This window comes from Aspergillus viridinutans (assembly GCF_018404265.1).
Source record: "Aspergillus viridinutans IFM 47045 DNA, scaffold_2, whole genome shotgun sequence".
Taxonomy (NCBI): Eukaryota; Fungi; Ascomycota; class Eurotiomycetes; order Eurotiales; family Aspergillaceae; genus Aspergillus; species Aspergillus viridinutans.
The window spans coordinates 4,532,640-4,545,934 of record NW_025091218.1 but is presented as its reverse complement, the minus strand read 5'-3'; the positions used below and the strand labels follow the sequence as shown (position 1 = coordinate 4,545,934).

The 13,295-nt window shown below is 46.5% G+C and overlaps 3 protein-coding genes across 3 annotated transcripts; all 3 read right to left on the bottom strand.

Moving 5' to 3' along the window:
- Window positions 1-898: 898 nt before the first annotated feature.
- On the bottom strand, window positions 899-2,503 carry Aspvir_005009 (FAD-binding oxidoreductase; the record flags this gene model as incomplete). The annotated part of the gene is given in 4 exon segments (XM_043268230.1): window positions 899-1,508; window positions 1,538-1,852; window positions 1,868-2,154; window positions 2,219-2,503. 4 exon segments carry the CDS (start codon window positions 2,501-2,503, stop codon window positions 899-901), a joined length of 1,497 nt encoding a protein of 498 aa, XP_043124165.1.
- A 1,914-nt stretch (window positions 2,504-4,417) lies between these two features.
- On the bottom strand, window positions 4,418-5,804 carry Aspvir_005008 (uncharacterized protein; the record flags this gene model as incomplete). The annotated part of the gene is made up of 2 exons (XM_043268229.1): window positions 4,418-4,833; window positions 4,895-5,804. The coding sequence occupies 2 exons, from the start codon at window positions 5,802-5,804 to the stop codon at window positions 4,418-4,420; spliced, it is 1,326 nt and encodes a 441-aa protein (XP_043124164.1).
- A 5,649-nt stretch (window positions 5,805-11,453) lies between these two features.
- Aspvir_005007 (uncharacterized protein) lies at window positions 11,454-12,658 on the bottom strand (the record flags this gene model as incomplete). Its single annotated transcript, XM_043268228.1, has 3 exons — window positions 11,454-11,527; window positions 11,589-12,453; window positions 12,509-12,658. 3 exons carry the CDS (start codon window positions 12,656-12,658, stop codon window positions 11,454-11,456), a joined length of 1,089 nt encoding a protein of 362 aa, XP_043124163.1.
- Window positions 12,659-13,295: the final 637 nt, after the last annotated feature.

Sequence of the window (13,295 nt, the reverse complement as noted above, 5' to 3'; positions counted from 1 at the left end):
TATAAGTTAGTCTTATAACACAATGAATATGTTCATTCAGGGCTTGCAGCCCGGCGTGTGTCGGAAAATGGTCAGGGTGGTTCAGCAGAAAGAAGGTCAGCGCGTGTCAAACCATGAATTAATTTTAAGGTGTATAACACATGTTTAGTCTAAGATACCACCACCTCCACACTAATTTTCAACCCTCTCTGACCATGAATACTAAGGTAAATGTTTGATTTTGAATAGCATTAATTCAAATCATATACTTACTATAACCACCCCTTAATATTTATGCTTACTATATATAATGTTAATGAAATATTAGTAAATTCTAAGCTATTTTAATATTATGCATATGCAGAGTGTAAGTAAAGGGAAGAGAATATAGGTAGGTAAGGTTAATATGTATCAATATATATATTTACTCTACCATAGTAAGCATACTGTAAAGTGTACATATAATAAAGTAAAATACAATATAAAGAAATTAATTAAAATAAATTAGAATTTACTAGTCTTCTTTAATATTTTATATTACGCATATGATGAGCATAAATTTATACATATATGAGGGTGTCATTATGGTAGGTATATGATTTAAATTGATTCTGTTCAAAATCAAATCGCGGTTGGAGAGGGTTGAAAATTAGTATAGTACCTGAGTGATGATGGTATATGTGTCAAAGTTGAGCCAGGCTTTCCTGAACCACAATGACCTTTTTCCAACACACGCTGAGCTGTGTCCCTGTTCACAAGCCCAAGATGTTGCTGACTAGCCTCTTATTAATAACTAATGAATCCAAGATTTGTTCTCCGATATTCTATGATCACAATCTTATACCTCAGTACCAACCCACAAAATCCTTGCCATTCAAATAAAATAAGAAACGAACATGGTCAAGTTCCGCTCTCCGTTTTAATCAACGATGATGGGGTTGTAGTAGCGGAAGCGGTTGTCGGGGTCGTACTGGGCCTTGAGGCTCCGCAGCCTCTCGAGGCGCCAGCTCTCATGGCCGTACCGCTGCTCGAGGGTCTCGAAGCCGTTGGCGTAGTTGACGTAGGCATCCATGGACCGTCCCGGCTGGCCAGCGTTCCACTGGTCGCGGACCTCAGCGGCCCAAGCCCAGGCCGCCTGCTCGCGGGCAGTGTCATTGTGCGGCACAATCGCGTTGAAGAGCGTCAGGTGCCGGTCGGAGCGGAAGGGGTAGGCCGAGCTCGCGGAGTCCACGGCCTCAACCCCCTCCGTCGAGTAGCCTTCGTGCATGATGTTGGCTCCGGCCGCAAGTACTGGGTCTTGGGCCACGCGTTGCTTGAAGCCCTCGAAGATGAGGCGCTCGGCCGTCGCGTTCCAGACCTGTAGAAATACCGTCGACGTGCTGTGCACGTTGCCATGCTGGCAGATGGGGTCGGACATACTGGTGCCCTGCGCTTTGGCGACCTGCGGGTAAGGCACGTCGCCCATTTCCTCATAGACGGCCTCTATAGCATTGAAGGGAGCCAGATATTTCTCGGCCTCCTCTGCGGTCCTGCGGTAGGTAAACGACCAAAAGAGAACGGGCTCCTCACTGGATATGGTGTGTTCATGAGGAAACTTCCGGCGTTGAAGGCCATGCTGACGGGAGTAGTGTCGTTGCCATGAAACACGTTGAGGGCATTGAAGACAGTCTCCAACTGTTCGCCACGCCAGACGTAGTTATGGTAATGCCAGGTGTCAGGGCCCCGGGGAAAGATGTTCATCTCGTAGCTCGTGACGATGCCGAAATTGTGACCGGGCCCTTTCATACCCCAGAGGAGGTCGCTGTGGCTCGTTGCGTTGACGCGGATGGTGGAGCCATTGGCCAAGACAACATTGAGCTGCAATATATTGTCGCTAATCAACCCCTACAGACCTTCGTAACGACTGTGGCCACCCCCAAGACCGGCACCTAGCATGCCGACGCACTCACACCCGCCAGTGGTGGTGACATAGCCCTTGTCCCAAAGGTATTGGATGACTGGGAGCACGGTGAGGCCACCTTGGAACCAGGCTGACTTGCCACTGGGTTGGATGGTGATGTTGTTGAGCTGCCGCATACCAATCTGGATGCCATTAAACGTGGCAAGACTTGCCGCCAGGCCATGGCCGCCGGAGACGGCCAGAAAATCGATACTGTTCTCGTTGCAGTATTGGACCTTGGGAATCAGTGTCAGCAGGCAGGTTCAATTTCCTTGTAGGGGTGGTGGTCATAGGTCTCACGATTGTTGGGACATCGGATTCAAGTCCAGGCTCGATTACAACTTGGATGTGAGGCTTAGAAAAGTCCGTCCATCTGGAAGTAACATTGTTGAAGCGCGGATCATCCGGCCCAAAGATGAGGGTGGTGTTGGAGACCAGGCCGCCGAGCTCTTGTTGGACTTGGGTACTGGTCAAGTCACGACGGGTGATCGCGTGTTTCTGAAAGTATCTGGGGATGCTGGCACCAGCTACGAGGGTCCAGAGGAGCCCGAAGTAACAAGATACAGAAAGCACAGAAGCCTTCATTTGTGGGATTTGTCTTGGTGGTCAACCTTGCAGGAGTATCAGGACTGTGGCCAACCGAGGTTATATGACTCGATTTTTCAATGAGCACCGGGGTGTCCCTCAGACCTTAAATACATGGCTGTGTAAGGCAACCGGAAGCAAGCTGCCTCAAAGGATCAAGGCGCGGGTAAGAACAAAATTCTTCACCATAGAAACAGAGTCTGTGTGCTGAAAATGGGCCTCAATCCCCCTATACTAGCCTTCAAGCTAACCTGTGTATCTCGTCACCTTGTGACAGATGGGGCTGAAAACACGGAACTGTTAGAACGGGCCACGTGGGGGATGGGTCAGCGCTAGGCAGACATAGAGGTGGTTCTTAGATCTGGGAAGTTCAGCAAAGCAAAACAGAGAATGGAAATGGAATACAGAGAGACCTGATCAGTGATGTAAGGGCTTGCATTACGCAACAAGATTTCAAAAGACGGTATCACGAAATACGTGTTTTGGTAAGTTATGTAATTACATTACAGAACTATAGGAGCGAGAGGCCGGTAAGCCGGTCACACTCATGAGAGAATTTACCTATAGGAGCGGGATCTGACGGACAGGGGTAATAAACTTGCCATTTCTAGAATTTCACCGTCACTCTGCCTAATACAAGCCTATGTCACCATCAGAAGGATCGGGGCGCATGCTTACTTTGCTGATAAGAATCACATTATTAGCCTTTACCAGGGGGTGAACCATGGTACCGAATCAAGGCTGAAAACGGAAAGCAAAAGAACTGAATTTATCCGCCATCCAACCTATCAGAGTCAGATGGACAAGGGAATTACCAATTCGCTGGGACTGCGTGTATGCAGTGTAACGTCAAATTCTTAGAAATGGCAAGTTTAAGATGTCTGTTTGATCCCCTGTCTAGCTGACAGGACGCCTAACCCCACAATTCTGATAAACAGAGTAAGTGAGCGCCCGAACCCCTTTGATCGTTCCCACCCACGTGCTTTCCATTCCACACATGCGAGGTTATCACACGTGGATGACCCAGCACCTCCTGCTGCTGCAGAACCATGAGAGTGAAGAGAGAAATCGCTAGAAATCTTGCCATGAAACCCTGGCTACAGTGTCTAATATGTAATCAGACACCCTGCCTATAGAGGGATATCAAGGTATTATTCCACGTGGCGACAGGGAAGCGTCAGGTGGTAACTGATCCAGGCAACCTCATTCGGCAGATGTATCTGTAAGAAGCATTTTTCTCTCAGCACTGAGTGCGCCCCTGAAGACTAATGGAAACCACTGTTCAGGCAAATCGCGCACATGAACTGTCTGTCCATCTACGCCTAACCCCAGTGCCTTACTGGCCCCTGAACTCCCTTTCGTCACGATTTCGTTGCTGCCAGTCCTTGTTTGGTCCCGTTTCGAAAATGTCAGCAACCAAAAGCTACATGTTGCATCTGGGCGGTCTGCAAGGGATCTGACCCGTCAAACTGATCCCAAGGCTCATTGGCCAACTCTGATGCAGACAACATACTGATGACAGATCCTACTGAAGCCGGCCTTCTCTTGTTGGCAAGAAAAGTGATGAATCATCGTATGTCATTAGATGGCAATTGGAGGTTGAGGAACAGCTTCAGAGGGCGGAACAGAATCGATTGGCCGTTGTGGGAGGTCAGGTTGGCTCTTTTGTCGGTGGTTGCAGGGGAGGCTAGTTACTCTATATGATGTACTCTCTACTTCTTTTGCAGGGGAATTCTCTGCTTGGGATATTAGACAACGCTCTTGTAGGTTGAATAATTCCATCAAGCTCCCTAGTCTTCCCTGATTCTCAAATCCTTCATCCCTCACCACCGGGTCTGCATTAACTACGCCATCTTTGTAGTTCTGTGTCCAGTGCGTACATGATTTTCATTATACATCATGATCAACATCCCCTTATCTGGCAACAGTAAATTTGGTAAACAATGGGTCCTTTAGGAGCTTATCCAAGCAATTTCCCTCTACGCAGACAAGGACCTCCAATCCACCATCTGGTAGCCTTGGAAGCATGACTTGGAGGCCATTAACAACACCGACATGCGGCGTACGAATGGCCTCAACTCTGTCTCCTAGTACGGGACCCCACTCAAGACCATATAAGTCGAAATTCACCCACGAACTCTGGAGGCAATTGAATCCAGGGACATCCAGGAAAGCAGTGGCAACTAGTCGGTCAACATCTTCAAGCTGCTCCTCGAGAGCGATAGTGTCATCCGTCCATTCCTCATCGGTTTTCAGAATGGCCTTGCGGATCATCAACGCCAAATCGGCAATTTTGAAGGTGCTTAAAATCTTTCTAACAGGCGCCGATACTGTATTCCATGAAACAACCTAACGTCTGTGGGTGAACCTTTGGGTTCGTTCGTAGCCGACCGTCAATTGCGATGTTGAAGACAGAAGTAGGATCACCTTCCAATGTTTCCAGGGGGTTTTGAACAGCCATCACGGTGCGCCAGAGCAATGCCGAGAGAGCATCGTTAGTAGATATCCATTGTTGATCATGAGACTCGGTCGCATTCGCAGGTGAAGCCTCCTCCTTCAAACCTTCCAAGGAGTCTTTAGAGAAATAGAAAATCTGGCCTCGAAGATTGGGAGACATCATCTTCGGCGGCGGTGATGTTGGTGTGAAAGGTAGAATAGCCCACTCTGGATGATCCTTGATATTTCCAGCGTTGCGACCTGATGGCTTTCTCACTCTTTCTCGGTCTCCCCAAATCTCTTTCGGCAAGTTCAAGGACTCACCCTCGAATCCTTGAGCTCGACGACAGGCGTCTGCCCAAATTTGAGTCCAGATATACCACGAAGTCCCATCTCCACTCAAATGCAGAAGATTCCACCCCAGAATCAGTCCGCCTCGAATGAAGCTAGCTTGCACGAGAGAAGTGCGAACCTTTTCTCCAGGGACTGGCCAGATTGGCCCGGGGCAGAAAGTCTCAGCATCAAAGTATGATACGGGGAAGCCTTTGCCCTTTAGCTGCTCAAAGCTCAATGGGAACGAATCGCGCAGATCTTCGACAGCAATTCGAGCAGCATCCTCCCCGTATATTTTGCGATATTTCATAACGCCTTTCTTCTGAATGTCGGTATCGGGAATACACTCGCATGCGACTTCTGGAATTTCTCGCGCAAGAGTTTCGTAGCCAGGTTGAAGGACCTGAGAGATTTTGTGGATGTTGTAATCATTTCCAAGGTGGAAGAGGAAAATGTAACGGACATAGCCTTTAGGTGCAATCCGTTCAAGAGGTGTGAGCTGAGGGATCTCCCTGTACTCGATTGAACCCATTGTGATCTGACGTGTTCTGAACTGTAAGATGTCCGAGAAGCATTGATTCAACGAAGAGCAGGAGTAAAGTTAGCAGGACAGCCTTCAGAGCAGGGGAGTACACAACATTTGAATCCTGTCAATCCCTCATTCTTGCGACTGAGCAAAACCATAGAACCAATAATGAAAGTAGTACAAAATATAACTGATTTTCTTTTCATGTTCCTATATTTTTCGGCAATTTTCCAGCCTAATCTACATCCAACCATCTAAAAAATAATAATGATGATAACAATGATAATGATAATAGTAATAATAATAACAATTATGCGGCTGCAATGCACTGCCATGTGTAATCAACCAACTTCAAGTTTTCAATCTAAAGGTTAGTGCCTACTTTGCGGCTGTATGTCGTGGCACTCTCTGAAGCTCAGGCTATAGATCCACTTGACATTTTTACCAACAGACGATGGAGCGAAGGAGACATGTGCGTCAGAACGCAACGTAGAACCTTAGACGAGGATATTTGAGAGCTGGGCGAGGAAGAAGAACAGAATTGCTCTCTTCCAAACAATAACTGACTAGCTTTGGAATCGCCCTTCTGTTAGTTCCCACCATACCCTTCGTGCCAGTAAGCTTGGAAACATGGCAGGCTTCGAAGTTGTATCATGGGAGGAAGTACAGTACAGTCCAAGATCGCCTTCCATGTCGGAAAACAGAGATGCTTTTACAAACCGTAATCACATGATACGGCAATATAGCACATTTTGTACCTACCTGTGGTAATACCAGCTCCTTTTTATAAATTGTAAGACGGATACAAGAGCCTAGAATTAGAAGCCTAGAAGCCTAGAATTCCTAGAAGGTTCTACGCAAACTTAACCAAACAGCGCAATGAGAGCAACATTTGAACTGGCAAAATGGCAACTTCTCCCTTCTGCATCTCACAGTTACTTGAATGCAGCGGTGCTTCCTGGGGTCAAGGTCATTCGCAAGGCTCAACAGTAAGGTTTTGTTTCGGAATCTGGCTGGAATCACGAGCCACCGAAGAGGCTTACAAAGCTGATCTTTATGAATGCCGGGGGTACCGAGAATCTTGCCTTGATTTCTTTTGGATACGTTGGGAACATCTGTGGCGGCATGAACACAGGATCATGTCCCGCAGGTTTGTAGTCAAGCTTTTGTCCGCAAGCTCCATCACTCAACTTGGATACTTGCTACGTAGCGGACTACCGGTAGCCGACAGCTCTTTTGTCGCAGGGGGGAGATAAACGTAAGTGATCAACTATCAATACACCACCATTGGTTAACATGGTATGTCTGTTGGAGCTTTATAGCTTTTATTTAACTTTGTCGGGAGCCATAGTCAAGATTGTGACGCCCTCTCCAAAAGACAGCTAACATACCTTCACATCATAACAGGAATCCTTCAACTGAGATCTAATCTTGATCTAGTCTTCTGTCCGATGTTAGTGCATGCCCATGCGGATCTCTGATGAGGCTGACTAGGAGGCTCAAGCATGGTGCTCGTGTGACCGTGTCCCCTGCCCTCCCTCCCGGCTCAGCCCGACCTAGACTGGCTGTGGGGTGGATATGGGTTGACCCACAGCATGTCTAATCCAACCCATGTGGATTATGGGTAAACCACCAGGTATCTTACCCACCCTTATATCCACGTGGGTTGGGTGGTCCATACTATCTAGTCAGGTGACCTCTAGTATTCAGATTACCTCCTATTTTTTTAGTATTCTAGCTACACCACTAGGATATCTATATATTTAATAAGTAATATAAGAATAGATTAGTATAAATATTATATATTACCTATTATATAAGCTAAAATAGACTTATATAGGGGAGTAGGGGTCCCCCCTAAGCTTAGGTTGAAAGGTGGTGCAGAGAGATATATATCTTACCCTTACTATCCTAATACTATCCTCTAAAATCTAAAAACTACTATAACTCTAGCCTTTCTTAGTAGATCTAATATTTATTTTATATATAGATAGATATGACTATTCTCTATCTATATATATAAAAATATCCCCCTATCTAGGCCTGGATCTAGTTAGATAAGCTTATCAGTTTCTAGAGGCTATACCCATTGGTTAACCCATATCCATGTGGATATAGCAGGTTCAACCCATATCCATGTGGGTTGGATTAGGGCCAGCCCTTATCCACCCAAACAGTGGATTGGGTGGGGTGGGTGTGGATTTGTGGGTTGGGTAAGCCAGTCTAGCCCGACCCCATTCTCCCGTGAACCATAGCGTGTTTCTAATCTAATATTATTGAAACCCCAAAATACCAGAGAAATACCACACAATATTGGGCTGAGATTTCCTGAGCCAGGTTGGTTGTTGTTAATCCCAACGACTTGCTGCACTCAATACCAGCGATTTCCTGTATCAACACCCAGGACACTTCTTTGCTGAGAGAATTATTTTGATACTGTATGCATCCCAAATACTTCTTTGCTTGAAGAATAATTCCTATGCGAGGCTACTATGCCGCCTTGGCCCCCATCCTATCACCGAACCCGCTTCCGAATCCAATCTAAATAGGGTAGGGGTCCAGCCACCAAGGACACATCATATGAGCTTCTCGAGAAGTTACAATCCAAAGCCTTTTTTCATCACCTGCTGAATAACTGTTTCTGGTCGCCGGGACATTATAAATTAGAGCCATATGTAGATGAGTAATTGAGTATATCACCATCACGATCAAATAACTAAGTGGCAGTCCAACGATCTGCTGTAAGTTTAAGCTACAAACACTCCCTACTCTATAAGATATAGCAAACTCCTTTTAGCCGCACATAACTAGGAGCTTTAGTAACTTAGAGTGGCTACTTGTCTACTTTATCACCTATCTGGCCTACCATTCATGAGCCTGGCACCTCTAGCGCAACTATTAGCTACAACGACTATGAATAATCATCACCTAGTTCGGCCTTGAGGTTTGCTGGGATAAGGGCAAGGATTTCCTGGTGCATAATAGGCAGGGATAGAATCTGGCCTGTGAAATATTATGTTGTCCTGATACTGTGGAGCATATATCTACCTCTACTACTCCTGCTTAAGAAGTGTAATGTAATTGGAGAGGTTCCTATAGGCTCTTCTTCTCTATATTTTTTTATGTTGTAGTGTTCCCGTTTAATGAGCCCTAATAGTAATGTTTAGTGGGAAGCAATAAAAGATGCCTAACTCAATTGTTCTTCATATTGCAAGGAACCTTATTATAGTAATGTTACTTAGTACTCATATTCCTTATTCACTTCCCTTAGAGTATAGCTCTAACTCCTTTTTTTAAATGCTCCGAGTCCTTTGGAGGAGAGTTTCTTGATAAGACCTATGGATGGGTAGCTCGGCGTATAAGATGATAGACTAAATTCCTGAGTGTAGGATATAACCCTTCTTCTAGCAATTCTGTATTATGTGCCTAATGTAGTCTACGTGGTTTTGTGGGTGGTGGAGTTATTTCTCTCTACTTCTGTGAGCAAAAGATGCTGTTTCTAATCTGCTGAAGATTTCCTCTCTATAAGCAGGAAAGTAATGGATAGATAGATTGTATTAAGTATCTTGTGTGGAGTTTGCCGTCCCAGTCCCATCTATATTGATGAGGGATATTGAAACAGTCCCTCCATGTTATACAGCAACGCTTTAGGCCCGGCATAACCCTAGAACATCACTTAGAATTGTCTAGTCTTTCATCAAGTCATCGCGCGTTTGAAGCTGCATCAGAAGACCCGCGGCAACATGCGAGGAAATGTGGCAATGAAATGGCCACAAGCCAGGATTGTCAGCCTGGGGCCGGATTAGCCAACCATATGCGTCCACCATCAGGGTTTCACGGCGCATAGGCATAGGATTCGCCGTGTCCAACGAGTCATAAATCACCCACAAAAAGTACTGATTCTGCGAGCTCGCCATGACCCAGACTGAAATCCGTGCAGGTGGAATGGGTGGGACCCATCATCGAAGTTCGGGCTGAGAATATCAACGACCTGATTGTCAGGGATATCGAGAATATATTGATTCTGTAATCCGTATGATGCCCCTGCCCGGGTCTGATTGTAGGTATTATTCCCAGCGCGCAGGTGGGGAACTATCGAATTCAGAGTGGGAATGTCAGATACAGTGTAGGTCATGCTGTTAATGTATGCCAGGTCCAAGGCATCGTCCCCAATTTGGAAGGCGACCTGGATAAGCAAGAGATTTGCAGCAGGGGGCGCAGTCGCTGTTATAGAAACTTAGGTGTTTAATCTTGGCTATAATACAATGAACCTACCGAAGGACAAAAGGAAAGGATAAAAAGGTACAGAGCGGATAGCCACTAGACTGCAAGTGCAGAAGAACCCAAAGAAACTGGTATAGAAGGTAATAACCCAGGATCACTATAGGCGAGCAGAGTGGCTACCGAATAATATCCCCCTAGAGCAGACAGGGGATCTAGCATAGGGTAGCGCAGCGCGTACCAGGTTGAGGTAGAGCGGGAAAACGATCCCAACAAGCAAGGCAGTAAAGATCGCACAGAAAGAGAATTGGACGGAATGGCTGGGTGCCCGTATTAATGCCCACATGATCCAGGGGTAGATGGTAGGTCCAAGGTCGCCACCACCCTCGAGTACACTAGCCCCAAACACGGTCCAGCTGCCCATACCACGCAATCCCATGGCATATGTTAAGGTCGGAATGAGCGCCAATGGAATGGAAAAGAAAAACACTAAGTATTCAACTGTTCGGGTATAGGAGAAATCCAGCCAAAGAATCAGCGCAGAGAATGTGATACCACAGGCAAAAAGCAAGAGCAGGAGAATGCGTGGCTGGACAAAAAGACACAAGCAGGAAAGGATAAAATGACTCCCAGCGGATATGCCAGATAGAGCGATGTTCAAATTTACCTCTGAGAGGTGTGGAGATGTCTGAGTGCTTCTAGAAACACTTTTAAGGAGAGTACCAAGAAATGTTCGGAAACTTGATACTGAAGAGGTTGAACAGAACTCCGCAAGGACACCTAGAGCCAACGTTGTGATATTGACGGGAACCTTGCCAAAGAATCTCTGTGAAGGGTCTATCCATAGCCTGTTATCTCGGCTCTGTAGATCCATGACTGTTGCTTCAGGAAGCGGCATGTAGTAGTAAAAGAGTCCTAACAGGACCATAGAAAGAGAAACTGCTAGGTAAGTCCACTGGATGGCAATCACTCCATAGTAGTTAGCCACATGTGCAAAGAAGGTCTTCTCTGAGAGCAGAAAACTTATAGCCGAACCACTATAACCAACGCCTAACCCCATGAGTACACGGATTTCAGCATACTGCGTTGGTCCGCAAAGTGTAAGGAAGGCGATCGTCGACATATCTAGTAAAGTCACAGCTGTCCCAACGACAACGTTGGCGACGATAAATCCAGGATAAGAACCCAACGCCCCAGATGGCCAAAATATCAGGTTCCCCATGCAGATTATAGCCAATGCTATCACAAACGTGGCCTTAAATCCCACATGACGTAGAAGCCAATACCCAATAAAGGGCACGATACAGGCGCCGCTAGCCCAAGCGGCTGAGGTGATACCTATGGCCTGAGTTTCATTTTCCACGACAGGCATGTTTCTGTTGACGGAAGATAACAAGACAGTGATGAATCCTTCCAGGAAGAGGAGAAAAGCAACTAACGCGCAATACTTGACGGATTCTGAGCCGCGCAGGTCAAGCATGCACCTGGACCGCTCAAATCCAACAGATCTAGAGAATGTGGACACATCGCTGCGTTGGTAAGGCGACTGTGCGTCCTCAGACGTCGTACATATCTGCCGCTGTAGCTGCTCCTGGTAGTCAGCTTGCAGTGATATGGGACTCGATTGATGGCGATGGAGCTCATTAGAATGAGGTGAACCAGCTTCAGCTCTATCGGGCAGCGATGAAGGAGAAGGAAGCATCTGGCGGTTGCTGCTTCTTGCAGAAGGAATCAACTTCGGGATTAACCGCTTGATCAACGGTAGTAGGGTGGGGATGCAAGCACCGACAATGGCCACATTTACCTCAACTGTCGACCACAGGGCTGTCAAACTCGCAGTTGCGAGAAACTTAAGATTGACGGGAGGGCTGATGGTTGACTGCCGGAGATTGATGGCCGCCAGTTGCAAGTAATAGATACGCACGACATCAGCAACGATGATAAGGATGACACCCAGTATGAAGAGCAGCAACAGTAAAGTCTTTTGACCAAGCGGTAGGTGCAACGTCGTTAGCACGGGAATCGGTAGGACTAGGATGGCAAGGCCCGTGGCGACATTGACAGGGACGATGGCCAGGTCGATAGTCTCAATTGGTATGCAGGTAGGATTCTTAATGGTGAGATTATAGACGGCCTGTACGGGGCGGCATTGCAAGGCAGTGAGGAACGTGAAGGCAACACCACCAGTGAGGACGACAGCGAAGGTCACCCAGGAGCCAAAATATAAGAACCTCTGTGAGCGTTGTGCAATGTCAATGTAGAGAAAAAGTATCGAGGCCTTGGTGACATTCAGTGCGGGGTTGTAAAGCACGATCGCAGCATACCTCGCCTTGAGCAGTGGGACGACCCAGGCTGGGGAGATGTTCTCCTCAGGACGCCCTAGGCCTTTAAAAGTGCAAAAGGCGACGGCAAAGGACATGCCAAAGGCGAGGACCTGGATTGACAGATACATCAATCTCAGTTCCAGTCTCGGGGAGGAATCCACTCACCCACGCTACTATAATAGTGTAATCGTCCCAGCCATGGCGCCTGACAATGCCAAATCGGCTCACAAGGCGCGCGGCGACGAAAAGGCTGCTTAGGATAAAGGTCACCAACACACCTACGAAAACTTTTAAGCTATGGCCCGCTGGAAACATAGAAGCAGGTGTTGTTTTGTGTATGCACGGACTAATGGCATCTTTGCAGCCGTCAGACTATTTAAGGCAGGGGCGGGTATATTTTGTCATCAATGATGATCTACGGCGGACTATAGCTACAATGTGGACTTTTGGAGTTTTTTACTGTTCACTACATATATTACATATTGCCACTACCTCCACATATAGCAGCATATACTAAGGATATTAATACTATAGTATTAATATTCCTACTAGGTGATGATTTGATATTAAATACTATATGATGATTTAATATTAATACTATATGTGCAGTGTGTGCAATCATAGGGTAGTGGTAGTGGTAGTATGTAATCTTTGTAAAAATACCAAAAGTCCACGTTGTAGATATAGTCCGCCGTATGATCACCTGTTAGCAGTGGGGTGCACATTATGATACCTAGCGGATTGTGGGGTTGTGGGATTATGAATCTCAGCTATTTACCGCGTCATAGATATGTTCCATAATTGCATGACCACGTCATGCCTCCCAGACAACCAACTTATATTGCAACTGGACAGGAATTTGCTTGAAATTTTCTTGATCATTATTGGTACCATCCTTAGTAGAATTGTACAATCAGATCTCACACCCTTAATGGCCTCCGGTGTTAGTGGC